Source organism: Lissotriton helveticus, chromosome 1_1, assembly GCF_964261635.1.
Source record: "Lissotriton helveticus chromosome 1_1, aLisHel1.1, whole genome shotgun sequence".
Taxonomy (NCBI): domain Eukaryota; kingdom Metazoa; phylum Chordata; class Amphibia; order Caudata; family Salamandridae; genus Lissotriton; species Lissotriton helveticus.
Window position 1 is genome coordinate 1,853,992,066 of NC_136057.1, and position 20,750 is coordinate 1,854,012,815.

At 44.2% G+C, this 20,750-nt stretch overlaps 1 protein-coding gene across 1 annotated transcript in view; it reads left to right on the plus strand.

Moving 5' to 3' along the window:
• NIBAN1 (niban apoptosis regulator 1) overlaps nucleotides 1–20,750 on the plus strand; it is a 457,319-nt gene that overhangs the window by 179,135 nt on the left and 257,434 nt on the right. Inside the window, exons 2-3 of the mRNA XM_078641438.1 lie at nucleotides 12,042–12,172; nucleotides 17,804–17,935. Coding sequence (XP_078497564.1) covers nucleotides 12,042–12,172; nucleotides 17,804–17,935 — 263 coding nt within the window. The remainder of the gene's footprint in view (nucleotides 1–12,041; nucleotides 12,173–17,803; nucleotides 17,936–20,750) is intronic.

Here is a 20,750-nt window from a genome sequence, read left to right on the forward strand (position 1 = left end):
GGAGGTCCATTCAATCGAATGCAGATAGATTTCATTGAAATGCCGAGATGCAACCGCCTCCGCTATGTCCTGGTGGTTGTTTGTGTGTTCTCCAGATGGGTTGAGGCATACCCTACACGTAGGTGCGACACCCTCACAGTGGCCAAGTTACTGCTTAGGGAACTCATTCCGCGCTTCGGGGTGCCGGCCTCTTTGGAATCAGATAGGGGAACGCATTTCAACAGCGAGCTTGTGAAGATGATTTGTGCAGCTCTGAATATCGATCAGAAGTTGCATTGTAGTTACCGACCAGAAGCCTCAGGAATTGTGGAGCAGATCAATGGCACGATCAAAGCCCGAATTGCAAAGGTGTGCTCCTCAACGACCCTGAGTTGGCCTGACGCCCTGCCATTGGTCCTCATGAGCCTTCGTAGTACCCCAGACAGAAGAACGGGGTTGTCACCACATGAGGTGTTAATGGGGAGAGCAATGAGGCTGCCATCTGTCCCAACTACTGCACTGTTAAATATCACAGATGATATGATCCTGGACTATTGTAAGGGGCTGTCTGACGCCATTCATTCTGTGTCCCTTCAGGTGCAGGCTGCCGAGGTTCCATCGTGCCAGGGCCCGTGCCATGACCTGTATCCTGGGGACTGGGTCCTGGTGAAAAAACATGTGAGAAGAAGCTGCTTGGATGTTCGTTGGCGTGGGCCCTTCCAGATCATCTTGATTGCGAATACGGCTGTGAAGGTGGGAGGCCTGCCCAATTGGATCCACGCATCACATACGCGAAGGGTTCCAGCACCTCGGGAAGAAACAGCTCCTCTCTCGGATAGACGTCCAGCAGAGGACCGAGAAGCCATAGAGGGGGCTAGCCAAGCTGAAGAGGTGCCAGCGGAAACAGGGAACGAGTCTGACCAAGCTGAGGACGGTCAGTACAACAGCGAAACAGACGACGCTACAGAAGGAGAAAGTAGCTGGGAGTACGAGTCAGACACTGACAGGTCTGACAGAGAGCGAGAACAGACAAGAAGGAGAAGGAGTAGAAGGGCACGTGGAGAAGCTAATTGGCCGCAAAGAAGGAGCTCTAGCCTGAGGTCAACTCCAGAGGTAACCCTTCCTCCGATATCAGAAGACTCAGACCCGGAAGAAGGTGCTCAGGGCGCTGAAGCACCGGACCGAAGAAGGTCAAGAAGAGTGCGTGTGCCTAACAGAAGATACTCCACACCTGAGTGGACATATCTGGCGACAAATGTCTGTGAAACAGGAGACAGGGAGGATTCGAGCGGTGGTGGTGTCCAGTTCTGAGCCCATCGTCACCGTGGAAATACGACTGTTGGTACCCGGAGTCGAACAAGAAGGGTCACTAACATTCATGCTCCCCAGACCTCCCCGCCTCAGCAAGTTAAAACACATGTTTCTCTCAGAATTGCAATTCCCCGACTTTGGTACAACGATAACAGCCCATGAAGAGCACAATCTTCGTTTGGAAATACTGAACTTTGCTATCGAAGCTGCAGGCACAAACTTGATAGTAGATGCTTAAAGGACTTTGTAAATAAAGCGAGCAGAAAAAGAAGATTACCTAGCGCCCAGGAAGCAGAGAATATTAGGGAACTTCCCTTGAGTTGATGGAGAAGGGCTAGGGTTGTCTTTATTGAACTGTTAAAGGACTTTTGCGAAGAAGGTTGTCAGCTTCCAGTTGTGTGGATTCTAAAGACAAAAGGATTAAAAAGAGACTGTAAAGGAACGAGAAGAAAAGAACTTTTTGCTAAGATAAGAGAGAGCCATATTGTCTGACGAAATGGAAGCCGGCACCCAGAACCGCAGAACTAAATGTATAATAGGTACACTAATAGTAGGAGTGATAATATTAATAGCTTTAGTGGTAACAATTTCTTATGTAAAGGGACATGAGGAAGAGGCGAAGGTAACTGATGTGAAATCTGTAGAAACGCTTACACCCATTGTTGCTGGTGAGAAAAGGGAAAACACTCAAGAGAAAGCGTTATTAGCTGCAGAAGCCCGCAGGTTACACGTAGATGAGTCCCAAGGAGACTTTAGGTCAAATGCTTATGCTAAACTCTTATATGAATACGTGGATGCCATGGAGGTTAAGGACTGTTACGTCTGCATGCAGTTGCCGGCGTCTGTAGATGAAGGCATTAGATATCATCACCTCCCGCTGACATATGGCATTACATGTAGCTTATTGCTTAGTATATTTTATGAGAGAGATAGTTTTGAATACTATTTCTCCAACTATGATTCAGTGTTGCCAGAAGTCCCAAATTATAAGCAGATGAACAAATGGGACTACTGGAAGAGTGAAGACAGATTGGCTAAGTTCTTCATTCCTTGGATTACCTTAGATACTTCACATGCCCGTAGAAATAACCTGACATGCAAAGTGTCAGAAGTCGAGAAGAAGTTCATAGGGCAGGTGGATGATCGTTACAGGAGACAAAAGATTTTGAAAAAATCAGGACAATGGAAAACAGATTGGACCGAGGAAGAGAAGGCACACAAGAGAAAGGGTAGTAGTGGTCCAATAGCTTTAGATAAGACGCAGAGAGGAAAGCTATGTCTTCACCGAGCCAAAACGTATTATGAAAATGTATACGTGGGAGAAGTCAGCTGTGAACATGCTTTCAATATAGAGTACTATACTAAAGATTTCCTGAAGGGAATGCAAGTGATTCCAAATGTGTATTTTGTATGTGGGAGAAATGCCTACGTGAGACTACCTGACAACTGGTATGGATCATGTTACCTAGCAATTGTCTTCCCCAAAATATATCATGCACAAGATTTAGTGATCATCGAGGGCAAGACATCATCGAGGGGAAGGAGAGATATAGGAGATGCAGAAATGGTTGGAGATGTCTTTGGAGCTATGTTCCCTCTTTTGGGACTAATCCTTAATGATGTTAAAATTAGACGACTGGCAACAGTCGTCGACAGGTTGTCTGCCAGCACTGCTCAGTCCTTAATGCTGGTAGAAGGAGAGATGCAATCGATAAGGGCTATGGTTCTTCAGAACCGTCTTGCGTTAGATGTCCTACTAGCAAAAGAGGGCGGAGTCTGTAAGGCTTTGAAGGTCCAGGAATGTTGTACTTACATTCCAGACAATTCGAAGCCCCTTGAGAAAGTTATTAGGAACATAACTGATATTCACAAGGAGATCGAAGACTTGAGTAGAGAAAATGTCTGGGAAAAGGTGGGCCACGGAATGAGTGAAGTTGGAGGGTGGATCTCCACCTTAGGCAAAAGCTTTGTGTGGTATATACTAAAACCTATCATCATAATATTGATCTGTGGGATTATATTGTGGGGATTGGTGAGGGTATTTAAATGGTACAGAGCAAGAAGGTCAGAAAGAGCCCAAAGAGAGCAGCTGCAGAGATTGGCTGCCATACAAGATAATCAGTACAGGAGTCTGAGGGCTCTGGAAGCGCAGAGACAAGTTATGCTAGCAATAACTACAGTTTAAATGTTAGTGATGACCCCGAGAGGTCATCAAAGGGGGGAACTGAGAGAGCGCAAACTGACCTAAATGTATGAGTGCATCACACTTACCTGTAGTAAGCACAAATCATGAGGAGAAATGCCATGAGTGCTAGTAGTATCTGCAATTATATTCTGAATGTATAGCTAATGTAGAGATTTAAGTAGAAGTGGAACTAATACAGAAATGTGTGACACTATATGATTTTATTAGATGTGATTATTCCTGAATCCATGTCGTGTAGCTGTTAAAATGTAAGATGGCATGTGGTTAAACGCAGAATGTGGTAGGCCTCAGGGCCAGAGCTAGAAGGGAAGGGGAAGGTGTTTTTTTTCACGACATAGATGAAATAATGTTTTGGTCATTGCATTAATGGGCCATGATTTATAGATGTGTTTACTGAATAATAGAATAAGAGTATTAACATGCTTTAATTAATGAAGAAGTTGAATGCTATAATCATTATGAGAAATGTTGTAGGCCTGAAATGCTTTAACATTGATTTACACGTACATGTCTGGGCCGAGAAATGTTGCAAACCTTTTTGGAAGTCTATGAGAGTTGGGTTCTTGGCTGCAGATGTCTGTCTGCAAGAGAAAGGGAGGATCCGATTATAAATAATATGAATAGAGGTCTGTTCAGTAGACGGCCCAGACATGGAGGAGGGTTCTGGAATGTTTAAGGGGTATCAGCGGGCCGGAGAAGAGTCTGAGAAGCAAGGTCAACTCCAACGTATGAGGCCCAATACAAAGCAGCATGGAAAAAGCCAGAAGCTACACCACGTGAGGGGCGTCTCATGAGGGGCGTCTCAAATGTTGTTGACTGTTTTGTATTAGGGACAGCACCCCTGGGTGGAGTTAGAGCAGATACCTGAGGACCCTTTAGAGAGCGGATGGGTAGGCAGAGAGGGGTCATGACTGGAGAACTATAGGTTTTCACCAAGAGACTAAGAGTGAGTGACTTCCCTTGGGGGTCATTCACTGCTGACACCTTTGTTAGGTTGGGATTTGGTTAAGTAGGGATACCATCTAGAGCAGGGTAGGGACAGCCTAACCTGTGTGTTTTCCTCCAACTTAAATGAAGGAGAGATATGCGTCAATGCTGATAGCTTTATTATTCTTAGAACTTGTGTTAGTAATTTCCGTTGCTCGTCTGAGGGCTTTCAGAGAGCACATGTATGTAGTTGGACCTGTGTATCTCGTGAATCTCATTCTGAGATGCCTGTATTTGCAGCTTATCCTATCCTTACAATAAACTTTTGAAAGCTAGAAGTTGTTTGTGATCTTTTGGAGCGGGGTCCTTTATTGGGTGAACTAACTTGGTAGCAGAGGCACTTTCTTCCTTCAATGACAGGCAACAAAGGTTCAGTCGACCAGATCGGGGTTTAGATCAATAGTGATAAGGTATCGATCAAAATCTCGCCCTTCCACTGGCGCGCGCGCTGCGGCGTCCTTGCCGCCAGAGCAGGCCAAAGTCTTGTTCACAACAAGTACAGTGAACCGCGCCTATGGTTTGGAACGGTTGCAAAAGGCCACGAGAGGTCTCCTAAGATCGACAGAGGAGTTGGCGGGAAATCTCAACAGTGCATTCACTCAGAGCCCATAAAGCGCTAAATTAAGCCCTCTGTGGGTCAGAGTACTATGAAAATATGTACAGTCAGGAGGGGCTTTAAGTGGGCCGGGTCCTGCCGGTGCTCAGCACCAGACGTTCTTTAGAGCAGGTGCTGAGACTGGTCCCTATCGGGCTCTCCATCTTTGCCCTGAGGGTAGGGTGAAACAAAAATCTTACTTCTGCAGCAGATCACTGCTCAAAACATTGGCTGTAACTTCAAAGAGACTCCTTTTACTTCTTTCACAGTCTCATCATGTCAGAACTGAAGCATTTTCAATATTCTGTAGAACGAAGCCATGGTTGTTGCTTATTTATTTTATGGAACTAACAACCATTGATAAAGCCAATAGTCCTGGCATGGCTTGCTGCAGGTGTAATGTTCCTTCTTGTATCACATATCTGGATGCAATGACAGAAATGGCAAAATACCAGTCGGGCAGCACACTATGCTGAGCAGATTTTTAGCTCACTACCTTTAAGCCACGCCCTTAATTACATCGACCACGCCCCCTTGTGTTTTTTCATCCCACCTAAAGCCCTACAGTCAGGTGATTTCCCGTTAGAAATCTATAAGTAACGTGTATGTCACAGCAGCCTCACAGGCCTAGGTTTTATCATCAATTCCGGGTTGATAAAATGAGTACCAGCGAGTTGGCTTATAACTACTATTAATTCAGAACCCGTTTTACGCTTTATAATGCAAAACAGACTGTATTAATATTAGTAAATGTGTTAGTTATAATGATTATATTATTATTAACATTATAGTTACTACCATCCTTTACAGTTTATAAGTAGGCCATGTCTTTTTCAGAAATATCGTAATCCTCCTTTTGTTTTTACTAAAACAGGCTGCATTTCAATCTGACACACCGCAAGTCCTGCAGAGGCGACGCGAGGGTCCGGCCAAGCACGCGGTGGAACCTTGGCCCTGGTTCACGTTAACAAGCCAGCTCTAAATAAGGAAAAGTATAGTGCTGCCTGGCTCCCAAGGGTTGAGAAAACACGGTGTAATGGCGCGTACCGTGGGCACACTCGAGATACAGCAGAACTCAGAGGCCTAAATGCGCTGCGCGCACGTGGCCCGTAGTACAGTGACAGTTCTCCACTCCCAAGTACACAAACTGCAAAATAGTACAACCCTGGTTTGTCTTTTCTGGCTTCAGTCCAAACACATTTTACTCTGTCCCAACTGCATCTGTCTCAGAAGGATGAAAGGCTGTGCTTATCCTGCAAGGAGTTAAACCCGCACCATTAGGCTACACATAGATATTTTACACAGGTACGTTATCCCAATCAGCTTTGTGATAGGTGGTGCCCGTAATGGGGAACATCCTTTACAACGCGGATGTTACCCCGCAGTGCAGTTACGACGTGTCTTTTACAACGCAAGTCGTAACCACGACTTGCGCTGGAGGGCGCTCTAGGCTAAAGAATAGTAGATTTACTATTCCAACACCTTCCCTACTTTACGTAGGCTGGTGTTGGAATAGTAAATTTAACTATTCCTAAGTCCAGCACCCTACAGCGCAAGTCGTGGTAACGACTTGCGTTGTAAAAGACGCGTTGTAAAGTTCCGCGATGTAATACATCGCGTGGTAACAACGTACATCCGCCTGTAATACATCTGGTAACAGAATATCATTGACTACATTTCATCTAACAAAATATCGTGTTGTTCACCAAACAATCACCCTTTTGTGGTTAATAATAGAAAATCTACACCCAATGCAACAATGTTTTTTTCAAAGATATTTAGGAGAACGTATTTATGTCAGGCAATATTTTTTCAACAATAATCCGACTTAAAACCTTGTAGTACTTGTCAAGATACATCAAGAAAACGTCTTTTATGTAGTTCATTATACGTGCTTTATATGTTCTTTGGAAGCTTCTGATCTTTTTTTTTAGGTCTCAAATAAAAAATACATACAAACTGGAACTTTGGGCCTGCCCACTTTATCCAATAGTCTGTTCAGTAATCATTCACCTTTTGATTATGGCATGAAGAATTGAGTCCGCCCTCTTCAGCCATTGACTTTCTTGCACTGTGAGAAACAGCATTTTTCCTGCTCACATGTGCACATTAACATACAAAACTGCACTTCAGGGCCACAGCTGGTTGGATAACTTTGCCAAACATTCTTCTTTCCATTCAGCATCCTTTATTTTTATTTTTTTACTTTTGTTAGCAGAAAGAGGGCGCGAGCACAGTGCTTCACATCACACCACTCAGTTCTCCCCAATGCATCATGGTAAGTGCAGTTCATGATAACACTTATTTCAGTGACCGTCTTTAGTTTTTCATCCTTGTGTGCAGCCAGTCAAACAAAATGACATATCCGTAGGAGTGCTGAGATTACTATGGCATTTTGGAAGCCCTTGGTAATCTCACAGAGATCTTTTCACAGAGCGCAGAAGCTAAACAAACGTGTGGCAATAGCGCCTTACTTTGTGTTCATGATGCAGAATTAGGCACTGTTTCTCTGGCTGTTCAGCAGTTGGTGCCACTGGTGGGTGACATGCCTGAGGGGGACTCGTTGGCTTCGGCTAAGTGACGTAAGGAACTTATTTTTATAGTCTCCATTTAACCCCTTCCGTGCGGGGTGGATTCCCCCGCTGTGCTGGGGGGCGCGTATAGCGCCCCGGTGCTCATGACGAGGTCAGCTCGTCATGAGATACAGCGCTAAGGTGCTCATGACGAGCGCCCGTTCCAATGGAACGCTCAGCACAGCAGGGGATCAGCCCAGCATGCGAGCGTTCCATGTAACGGGCACGGTCATGACGAGCTCAGCTCGTCATGAGCACCGGAGCGCCGTAGCTCATGACGAGCTGACCTCGTCATGAGCACTCAAGGAGTTAAAAGCTTCAATGAGACTCTGCCTGCTCTCAGTGGCGGGTGCCTCAGCACAAGGGTGATGGGGAGGGAGGTGGTGGATAACATTTTTTAGAGTTAGATAAAAATTTCATAAAGATCGGTACGCCTCTCAACCATTCTCTTCGTCTCCACTGGCAGCACCGGAAGCAGACTCTCCCAGCCAATCACGACACTGCATGAGCGTCTTGTTATTATCATTTTCTTTCTTTTTGCACTACTCAAATAGTAGTATGGCAACGCCCCTCCACCTTAGCGGAGGGGCGCCACTGTCTGTTCTTGGAATCATTCTGAACTTGAGATCTTGGGATATTCGAGCTACTCAGTGAAGGCTCTGACATTTCTGCGGCGAGTATGCTGGTCTCACTTCTGGAAAAAAAGTTCTTTTTTGGACACTCAAAGCTTGAGGTGTCCATCATGGGTTTCCTCACATATCCCATTTCCAGGCCTGGCATCACTGTGCAAAGCACCCTAATGAAGAGGCATGACGCACGTGCCATGACCACGCGCTCTGGTTCCTCTGACCATGAAAACGTCGCCTGGGGTTTTAGCTACCACGGATTTTCACTGATAGCGGTCTTTGTAGAAAACCTGGAAGTCAGCAGTGGCGCGCGCAATATCCTGTCAACTTCTTGTGCTGTTTTCCGCCCCTTTGCAGCCAGGAAGCCGAGTAGGGTTGGATCCCTCCATTGTATATCACGCTGTGTTGTAGAAGCTGGAGCGGTTGGGCATGTTCTTTTCTAAGAATCCTATATCCATGGTCTGGGGAGGTTTCTGCTCTTGGTGTGGAGTGCTCATGTACAGACATTGCCTTTCCGAAAGCAATATTATTCTTTGATTCACTTGTATGCATTTTATTTGAAATATTCCGAATTGGGCGGAAAAAGAGGGCTCAGTGGCCCCTCCATAAATATATATGATGACTTGAAAGAGCACCCTGGTGACGTCAGTCTGCTGAAAGTGATCTACAAAAGCTACCTAGTACACCATTACTTAGGTCTCTACGCAAATATAAAAAGTACAAATATTCAGACTATTTTGTATCACAACACACTCGAAGCCCGAGTGAGCAATGTGATTGTTATTGGATAAACAGATTTTTGGCTTTCAAATTATATGTACAGTTATAGTAGGAAGCAATACAAGCTGGATTCCATCTCAACAGAAAAAAACTGATGCAATACTACACAGTATCTATGTATAAGTGTGCACAGGGTGTACTGTACGGAAATCGGTCACGGAAAAAGAAAAGTTGGTCAATATAACTACATTTAACTAAAACAATCCACAATAGTACTTTATAACAGTGAGTAACGAGGGCCAACAACATTTTTAAGTGCTGTACATGCCCTTTAATAAGAAAACATGTTTCTTGTCAGAGAGGATGATGTTGTATTCATTGTCTGGAGAAAGCTATTCTGATTGGCTTAGTTTAAACTATGTAAAGTGTTTCGGTCATTGGCCGCAATCCAGTCTTCCTCTGATGAAACTTCCTTTTGGAGCGCATAATTAATTTTTCATTCTTAAGGCATTAACACCCAAGCAAAAGATAGAAACAAGTGTTACGTTCCACAACTGCATTTCAATCCCACATACCTTAACTGACATGCTATTACAGTTAAACATCCAAAAAGGGGGGCCCATTGTTGGCCCCGGACCGCCAGATCCAGACCAGCCTTTCAGATTAACCACTGTTCAAGTATTTCCATTTAGAGCTACTTTATGGGCATTTATTCAGTGGTTAATTTTAGCCAGTGTTTGCCATTTCTCAGCACTGGCACTTAATTCTTAACACCGGCACTTATGACATTCCACTATATGGAGGCGCTGTTTGTCTACTATTGAGGTTGGCATATCCGCAGCACGTTTAAAAATTAAACATGCACTAAAAATTATTAATACCAGTGCGTTCGGGCCATTGTGAGAGCTTTGGGTAATCTGTTGTAGTCCAAATTGTTAGACTTGAAGGAGTGTGCTGAATAGTGGTTGTGTATGTACTACCATTTTACAGTGCCAGAACTGGCAGCAGGTGGTGCAAGCGGCAATCCCGAGTCCCTGGCACATACTTTTTTTTTTTTAAGGCACTGATTTATTTTATGTGAATAGCCTTAAAATCTGTCATGGATTCGAACCTGCCTTGGACAGACAAATCTTAAATCAAAGGTGAGACTTTATTATGTTGCTCAGCAGGTGAGGCTTCATAACACATACTCTGTGTGTAGGGCCGAGAGCAGTTTGAAAGTATGTTTTTTAGCAGCGCCCGGCACGGATCCGAGGTAGGGGGGCGGGCGGGAAGAGGACCAAGTGGGGGGTAAGCGGGTATAAAAAAATAAAATAAAAATGTACTTTTTTGACGCTTCCTCGCCGCCTGTCTCCTCTTTAGTCCTCCCTCGCTTGGCCACAGGAAGCACACCCACGGTCCCAGTCAGCCAAGGTCTGAGCGCTGTGTTTCAGCGCTCAGATGCTGACTGAAGGCCCGAGCATGTTCTCCATACAGCCTGCATGGAGAACATGCGAAGTGGGCAAGTCTGTTTTGGGTGGCCAGAGAGGGCCGGCCAAGCAGCCATTGCGCACTTAGGAGGGTGGTACCACTCTTCTCCTGCTCCCGCACCCTCGCGCTAATCTGCCTAAGTAGGAGAAAATACAATTTTAATAATGCAAGTTATTTTCATTTTATTTTCCCTTTGTTTCACTGCAAAAAAGCTGTGAGGCGACACTCCTCCGCCTTAGCTGAGGAGCCGCCACTGACTGGCTTAGAGGTTTAGCTGGCAGTGGCCCTGATTTATGAAGTGAATGCTGATTGAATAAATATGATGCTTATAAACAAGGTGTAACCGCGAAGCTTATCAGAGGGGTTCATAGCTTTTTGTTATGTAAAATACATTGTCAAGATCGTAGAATAATTACAAAGTGGCAACAAAACCAGAGTCTGCCCTTAAATAAAATCCACAATTCCATGTATAATTTCGGCAAGTTATGAAAAATGATGAACAGGTATGACATCATCACTGTGATTACAGGCTTACTTACATATGTTTATCCGGTTGCTATACTGCATACTTATATTGGTCGATTGTAAGGAGCTGTCCACCGACTTTCCAAATGCCACTGTTATACTTTCATTTAGAAAATGTGCAGTAGTAAAGAAAGCTTTATTATCAACTGCATATGCACACCCCCGCGCAATCTTTTATGGTGGGTGGTGGGAAGGTAGGTCATATCACTGCAGAAGCGTGAAATACACAGATCTTCAAAGTATAAATCACCCATATCAAATGGTGAGTCCCAGCAATGTTTAGCAATCCAGTGATTGAAAGCCAACATCCCCTTAAAACAGGGGTCTTTAAACTGGGGGCTCTAGTGTTGCCAGGTTCTTTGCCAATAGAACCATTATGCTGATAACCGTGCTTTGTTTTAATGGGGGGGGGGGGGGGGGGGGAGAATGAGTTACAGTAAGTCACTCTGTAATGGGCCATCACTAACAACTTTTGTCATTTATATCCTAACTGGGAGTGTGTGTCAAAAGAGAGGGGACTCCAAATATTCTTCAAACCCCCACCCCCATTTTAATAATCACACTGTAGATACTTTTACACTTTAGTAAGACCTGCCTGGCCAGAATCTTATGTTTGGCAACCATGTATTTGATTGCATTTTTAAAGCAGTAACAGAACTGAACTGCAATGTTTAAATAAGTCCAGACATATTTAAATGTTGTTAATTTCAATAGAATAATTGTGAAAAATACTGACGGGCCTGTGATTTGTTTTTGTTCTGGGGGCTAGGGGAACATGAAAGCATTTGAAGCCCACTGCTTTAAAGAGAATTGTGACAAAAAAAGAGGACACGGACTCTCAACTTATTCAGCAATCACAGACCCGATGACACTGTGTGCGGCTCAATCATGTGATAAACTTGTAATGCATTCACAATAGTATGGGGGTCGGGCAAGTTTGCAAAATACTGCATCATTCCTATATGGAAAATGCTCATGATCCAGGCGAAGTGCCAATGTGTGTCCTTTGAACTGACGTCATATGTCTCTGCTTTTGCTCTCCATTACAGGAAAAACAGAAGCCGTGATCAGCAACTTCAGCCCCCACTACAGGCGGCAGTACGCCGTGGCCCTGTTCCACCAAATCCGGAATGAGGTGGAGCAGCACCGAGACCCCCAGGCCCGCTTTCTGAAGAGCAAGGTAAGGCCGACGACCGCTGCTTGCGCCGTGCTCGTGACTCTTCAAGAGAGAGCGAGGCCTGAGCCCCTCACAGAACCTCACCGGAAGAGGAAACAAATCCATCATGGCCGCGCACCCGACAGCCAATGGGAAAGCCACAAGCTGAAACTCTAGCAGGGCGGGCGTGGCATGCGGGTTGTTTCCAGGGATTTCACACTTTGTGCATGACAAAAGGCTAGGGTTTCACTTGCCTTTTATACGTTCTTACTTCAAGGGGAAAGGAGCCAAAATGATGGTAAAAGGGGACAGAGATTGGAGAGAAATTGCAAGGAGTCGTAGAAAGTGGGAACAAAGAAGGTTCAAAACTTCAAGAAAAGATCCTTGCTAGAAATGGGGACAGGAAAGGGAGAAAATGGAAAACAAAAGAGAAAGAAGACTCAGAAAGCACACAAAGGTGTGAGATGAAATGAGATCGAGAAGAACAAAGGAGACAGACAAGAGACACATAAAGTAATGGAAAGATAATGAAAAGAAAATCAACAAAAAAAGTTTTAAAAAACTATGAAAAAGCACAAAATTAGAGACGCAGACAAAATGAAAACAGAGCTTCAAAAAGAGGACAATAAACGAGAACAAAAGAAAAAACAGCAAATTAAACAAGCTCTGCATGTTTCAGGTTAAATTGTGAAAGCGCTAGCACGGGGAAATGGTGCACGATGCTGCAGATATCTTTGTTGTATAATCTTCAGATGGGACAATACAGTGAGTGTAAATACAGAATACAGAGAATGTTGTGCTGCCATCGACAGGGTTGGATTGGGCCACAGTTAGTCCTGGGCAGCCAAAAAAAGTGGCCCTAATCCGCAGATCGCAACCTTTCGCAATACACTGCATGGTTAGGATCATGGACCTAAATGTTGTCAAACATTTGCAGTAATGAAAGTATTTTAAGGCTTATAGGGCCAGTATGTATATTGGAAATTAACATTCCAATGGAAAAAATATATCTTGGAAGCTCAAAATTATGAAAAAATACTAGGAACTCGTGTTAAATTGCTTTATTATCCCTACCTTTGCTGTGGATGGTTTGATTAATGTCCGCTGGGAAACAGTAAATGGCACAGACCTAGACTGGATTTTACACTCACCCTGGGCTTTTAGATACTCACTTTATTTTTTAAGGAATTCAAGAGAGGCACTTCAATGCTCAGAGACTGGTGAAAGGTGCATCTGTTTTTATTGTTTTATTTTTGTTTTACTTGCTGCTAGCATCACGTGTAAATTCCAAGAAAGGGAATGATGCTAGTCTGTAAATGCAAAAATAAAAATAGTGTCATTTTCCAAGTGATTTGCCCAGGATCGCAGGTTGTTGAGCAGACGCTGGGACTAAAACCATGTTTCCCAGTTTCAGAATGGGTTAAGACCACAACGTCTCCCTGTTGACAGTAGTAAATGGTTTCTGGTAATTGTAATTGCAATTGTAATTGAATTTATATATCGCTTACTACCCCATACGAGGCGTCAAAGCGCTTTTTAGGCAGGTAGCACGCTACTCCGGGACCCATAGAGGATTAGTGTTGAATTAGTATGGTGAAACATGCAAGTACATTTTAAGTGGTGGATAGGTTAGTCAGTTATTTGGATTTGGAATGATAGCAGAAGGATAGAGGAGGAAAAAAAGATTTGTATTTATATATTGCTTGTTACCTCTGATGGGGTGTTGAAACACGCTATTCAGGAAGCCCATAAAGGATTAGCGGTGAATTAATCTGGTGACATATGAAAGTAATTTCAGTGGTGGATATTAGTCAGTTATTTGGAGTGAGAAGGATAGTGGAGGGATAAAAAGGGGAAGAAAGGTTTGCATTCATATAGGACTTGTTACCCCTGATGGATGTTGAAGCGCTTTTCTGGCGAGTAGCACGCCACTCCGGAACTCATAAAGGAATAGTGTTGAAAATTAGTATTGTAAAATATGTGGATCACATCAAACTTATTATATGTATGCAAAGGCTTCAACAACAGCCGTTGATGTTCTGCCCTTGCAGTGGAGACTGAGACGGCCACAAACAAACTGCCCAACAATCGGCCTCAACCATAGGCACATCGGCCTATGGGTGATTGGCCCGCTTTGTCAATCCGAGGCCGACCTTGGATCACAGGTTTTAATCACTTTCAGAAATCATAGTGGGTTATTGAACCTAATGCAGAGATGTGAATGTACCAAGCTTGTTAAAGTTTTCAATCATAGTGAGAAAGATCACTGGTTTAATGTACCAGATTCAGTCATCTGTGTGCAACATGTGCGTAAATGGAACCAATTCCAAGTAAGATAGCTCCTGCCCAACAGTGCGCTTACCGCATGACCTTATTATTAGTAGAGGCCTATAGATAAAGGTGATTAACTAAAAAATAAGATATTTATTCATAAATTGCACCAATGTCACACCCAAGACCGCCTCGGACTCTGGCAACTCAGACTAGCCCCTGCTCTATACTTCATCTATACCTATGACCCAGTGGTGATCTTGCCCACGGAGCACTTTGCCTTAGATTTGCTACGACTTATACCTTGTCTTGGATATTTTACAGGTTTGTCTAGGCTCCTTGTATCTCCTGTGGTGCTGAATCAGACAGCTTGAATGACATTTCAGAGGATCCTCGACAAGCTTTGCAGGGACATCGTGTGACTTTCCAACAGTTCCCCATCTTTAAGTCTAGTGGAAGATTTCAGGCCCCTTTTACATTGTAGTGGCACTAGAAAATTGGCCCAAAGGCCGAGAGATGTGAGGAAGGAGGGACACTTTAAATGAAACTTGAATTATCCAAATAGGTCGAGGACACACGCAGCCGTAGCTTGGGGGGTGTTTGGGGTGTTACACCCCCTAATAAATGTATTTTCTGGAAAATGGTTGGGGTCAGGTGCTTTCATACACAAAAGAGGGGAGGGGGGAAAACCCAAAAGTGGATTTATTTTTGTAGATCACAGACTAGACATATCAAAGACAGAGGTAGTAGTACTCCGCATTGAAAGCTAGGCGATAGTCTTGAATCACCAAACATAGGGGCCGATTATGATGGCGGACGGACCTGAGTCCGTCCGCCACCCCAGAGTAGGAGGGACCGTCCGCAGGGGCAGCGGCGGTCCCTCCGTGCAAATTAGGATGTGACCGCCACCCTGGCGGTCACATCCTGTATTTTTAACATTGCGGCGGGTGCTGCTTGAAGCAGCACCCGCCGCAATGTTAAAAATGAATGCTGTGCATTTGCATGCACAAAGCGGCAGGCACCGCGCGGTGCCTGCCGCTTCGTGCACGCAAATGCAGGGGGGTACCATAGGTACCCCCCACCCCACCTTCACCCAGGGGGCCCGCAACGGGCCCCCGAAGTGAATGTCCGTATGCTTTTCCACGGCGACAAGCCACCGCAGAATAGCATGCCTTTTACACCATCCTAATATGGCTGGCGGTGTCTGATAGACACCGCCAGCCATGTTGAAGCTTTTCCGCCGCGGTCGGAAGGCAACCGCGGCGGAAAAGCTGCGGACGGAATGCCAGACCCACGAGCCATCCTAATATGGCGGTGGGTCTTTCGAGGCTCCGCGGCGGTTTTTCCGCATCCACTGGGCCGGCGGTGGCTTCCGCCGGCCCGGAGGATGCGGGAAAACCGCAATCATAATAGGCCCCATAGTGCCCATAGTTAGCTTTCTTAAAGCTGTTTACCTCAGGCACCATCTTGTGTTTGGACACTGTGACCCAGCTGTCAAGGCTACGGACTAAGTGTATCAGGTCCATAGCCGCGAAAAATAGTCCATGAATTTTAGCATATACAGGTTTTTCTTTTTATTATTTGTGGGGACCCATCAAATGTCCCTCCGCTAGGCCTGGGGGTTCAGGGTGTGCTTACCTTGCCCCAAATGTGGGATTTATTTAATTTATTTTTGAATGCAAGGATTGTGCCCTGCATCCTTTAATGGCAGATATAAGACTAATTGATTCTTGTGCCCAGCAAATCAGCATCAGTATTATTGAATCCGACCTCAGGATTGCGTCCATAGACCCGAAGTTGTTGTTGGGAGTTGAAAGAGTCTTCAATCATTAGAGGGGGCGCATTTTTTAATAAGTATATTTTTAAGTTCATGGATAGTCACAGGCTTAGTCTTTAGGCTGCCAGTGGACTAAAACAGCAAGATGTACAAACGTGTTAACCCTTTCTACCCCACCCAGCACCTTTTTTAAATGCCTATATCTTAAAAACCACTAAACAAAACCAATAAAAGCATGCTTTCTGTGTTAAGTATTGCATAAACTGGCTTCCAGAGGGTGAGAGATACAGAGAGATCAGGGAACATATTGATAAAGATCTATACGGCGTAGTGAGAGACTGAACGAGATTGATAACGTTTTATATAGAAAGATACAGAGGGATATTACTAGAGATAGCTCAAAAATGAAGTCAAGAGTAATAGAGAGGGCAACTGGAGAAGCTAAAGAAAGATATCTAGGTACAAAGAGGTAATGAGAAAGAGGAGTTAAGAGAGAGCCTTCCTCCTAATATTTGCTGCCAGACAGCTTCAAATTTAAAGCTTGCAGGTGATGTTTCTGTATCAGGTTCCACACCATCCCTTCAGTAGACATCAAACCAATTTGGACCTATGTGGGGGATAAGGTAGTCCGATCAGGTATGTTTTCCGATCTTGCTAAAATATTCCTAAACGGTAAACCTCTGTGAATCTAGATCACTTTGCAATGATCCTCAGATCTCCCTGAAGTATGTCTGCAAACCACTATACATGTAATGCTCCTAGAAGTGTTGTAATACTACATATTATTTTAACAGATAAGGTGTGGAAAATATTTCAATACAGGTGTTTATTACCACAAAGGGAAACAAGAGAGAGAAACAGATCATACTTTTCCAGCTCCTTTGAGACACGTGTCACTAATTGCTTTATTTAACCTGCACCTCCATGCTCTCAACTTTAGCAAAACTAAGGCTCAGAGAAGTACTTTGATTTGTGCAGAGTCACACAATGTGGTCATCTGGAGAAGCTGTGACTAGAATTCTGATCACTTTGGTTCCTCTTACTGCAAATTGGCCACAAAACCTCAGTTCCTTTTTGGTACAAAGTGCTTTTACTTCCTCGTCCAAATCCTTACAAAGGGAGGTTTGCCTCTTGTGTGTCTTGAGGTGTACATCCCCGAAGGACGATCACAATGCGGTGGCATGGGCATCTCTGCACACCTTCTTGTCCCGTGAGAGGTTGTTGGCTGGTGGTGACCTCCACTTTTCTCTTTGTTCGCAAATGTTGGCTTCTGGGGCCTGTTACATTTTTTTCTGAATCCCTGTGGTCGATAATTTTCTTCATTGGCGCATCCTCACAGTGTAAGGATTGCGACGAGGAAGACTAGAACTCGGAGTAATGAATATTACCATAAGTATTTGGGCCATTTTCACCCACCATGCTCTGTATATGCAGTTAATAGGATTATTATGTGAACAAATGTTCTGTGATTTTATGACGTAGCAATGGTGTAGTGGAAACTGCAATTAAATGCTATCATTCGGTCCTGGAAGCAGGATCTCTCATTCCTGTATGGGATGTTCAACATGTCATGTTCTGCTGCTCTAACAATGAACATATTCCTTCAGCCTCCATCAGAGCAGGAGTCTGTGCTGTACGAAGGTGACATTTTGCTGTATGCAGAAGACCTGAAGAAATGGAAAGAGCGATATGTTGTGATTAAGAGAGACTACACCGTGGCGTGCTTCGAGAACAAGGAGGTATGGACTTCAGATCAGATGTATTGTTGTTACTCTCAAAAAGAAAATCGTGGTGGCTCCAGTTGGCTGTGTGTGAAGTGTGTGGACATCTTTAAGCACCAAGTATTTAGCATAAAGAGGATTCTGGGAAGAAAATGAGAAGGAGCTCAAGCAGCAGGGCTCAGTTTGAGGTGGGGGCACCAGCATCCATTTTCAGAGACCAGGGCTTATTGTTGTAACGTGGAAATACATTATTTATGGATCATTAGGTGAAAATAAATTATACAAATATAAAATAAAGAAAATGTGGATATGGAAAAGGATTGAATGAATCTTTATAGCATTAATGAAACAATAGAGATTGGAAACGCATATTTTTGTTGTTAGCAATGTCTTCTTTGTAGAGTAAGGGACAAAATTGTTTTATAACGATTGCATAAAAGTTACAGTTTAGAGTAGTTCTTTGGATTATGATTATGGTAGAGCTTGTCATGAAATTACTGCTTGAAGGTTATGGGTGATGGTTAACTAGATGGTGATGGTTGGGGTTGTGGTTGGATTTCAAGGGATTTTTTCATTCTTTGGTCATAATGGTTGCTTGCTAGTTGCCAGTAGAATTAAAAATGGACAATGTCATTTAGGTACCTCTTAACTCTACTTCAAAACAATATTGTCTCAATATTTTATTCTTCATTATCACGTTGAACCATTAAATGTAGGCTCTCTTACGCACATTCCTATTGTACACATTCTGAGCACATTAAACTGTAAAGCCGTCCATTTGAACACCATAAATATTAGTAAGGTGGATGGCCGTTCCAGCACGGTCTTCTAATTGCTGAAGTGTGGTATGAAGTGCCATATAAAAACACAAGTAATTATCATTATTATATTCAACCCTGCTTTTACATGCCCGTCTGTCAGTGGCAACGAAGTAGGTGCACGTCTAGGTCTGCAAAGAGTGTGGGGGAAGTTAAGTAAAAATAACTATGTGATCTCAGACAGAAGTTTAATAATAGGATACGGAAACACAGTTTGCAGAGATGAAGAAATGTGATAGAGCATGAAGAAAATTTATGAGGTGTTTTGAGTCATTGTTCATCGCCTTTCATTCATACGAGGAAAATGAAAGCCCCTAATGCACCTGAAAGTGAGGATCCTAGACTTACCCTGGTTGTGGCTGTGATTAAGCCTGGAGTGAGGAGGAGAAATGTGCAGTCCCGGCCGGTGCAGGTAAGCGTAGTGGGGTGGAGCTGGGCTTGAAGTTGACAGACAACGGAATAGGTTTTATTGATTCATTTAATTTGACCTATTCCGTCATCTGTCAACTTCCCTGCCCGCCCCACCGCACTTACCTGGGTCAGCTGCCGCTGGCGATATGTGATGGGTAGAGAGTCACAATTGCATATACCTACCAAAATTAGTTTATCGCATTCACATCTTCAGGCTACTGGGTATGTTGATAGGCGGAGGAGGTTACCTGAACAGCTTAAGCGGAGCCACGCCAAGGATAACCACAGGAACCAGTACTGGGTCTATGGGTCCCCCTAGAAAAAGAGATGGAGCAGGTGAGTAGACAAAAACACCACAATAATAGAGTGTCTACTGTGAAGTGAAAGAGATGTGATACAAATGCAAACCAGAGGAACCTCCTTACTGGTCTATGGGAACCAACCCCAAATAGAGTTGTAGCATCTCAATGATAGCCAAAGGCTTCACAGTAGTAGTCTATGGGTACAACCCAGGCATTGAGGTGGCACACCCAAAATGTTGCCACACACCACAGGAGACAGCCATGGGGTCTATCCAGAAGCAGAAATGTAACAGTAAAAGGTCTACGGGATTCACCCAGAAGCAGGAAGGCGACGCACACAGATAGGCAAAATAATATAGCCTTGGGTCTATTGAATGATATATTCACCCTAATGCTGTGAGGTGTGACCCACATGAGTGAGACCATAGAAAGGAGGTGAAAATGATAGTCCAGTTGAATGAAGCTGCAGTTAATTTTAAGATGGTGAGGAGTGAGGTAGAAGGAATAAGGATAATGGGATAGTAATGAGGGGACATAGGTTATAAAACTAGATGCTTACGGACATTTACAAACACAAAGAGGAATGGTGCCACAGGAAGACACCCCCTAATCCATTAGTCCTTTACTAAGCCAGGCAAGATGCTACATGAAGACACCCCCAACCTCTCTGCACTTCAACTAGATCAACAGGCGAGACACCCTGGAAGAGAGTTTGAATAGGAGAAAAGTCTCTGAAAAGAATAGGAGGAGGAATGGGTTACTAAAAACCACAGATTCAAGCATTTCATGGGCTTTGGCTTGTGGACAAGTTATCGACCTGGGATATCTCTTCCTCGCACTCTGTCAGCAACAGGGAGATGGTGGCTGCAGGGGAGAGAATGGATCCTCGATAAAGAAACAGTGGAACCCACGTTTCATGTCCAAGGTAATGGAGTGCTCGCTCAGGTGCTATCCCTCAGTTGGCATGACAGAGATTTGTAAGTCCAGAGATGAGAGCACACACATTCTAAGGCTGCCTTGTGTCTTCCGGGGGAGCTGGATTCACGTCCTTGTCTCTTCTTAAAGACACTTGTTCAATATGGAGTTTTTGTTTCCTTCTGTAGAGCCACTTGGACTAGCAGAGAACAGCCTGGGAACCTTGTGTGCTAGCAACTCGAAGTGCACAGGCAACCCCATGCGTCTCTCATGGAGAACACCTGGACTCAATCAGTCAGTGAATTAGTAGATTTGTAGAGCGCTTCTTGTCACATGTGAGGGTATCCAGGTGCTGCATCCTGGCCTGAGGTAGAGGTGCTCATGGAT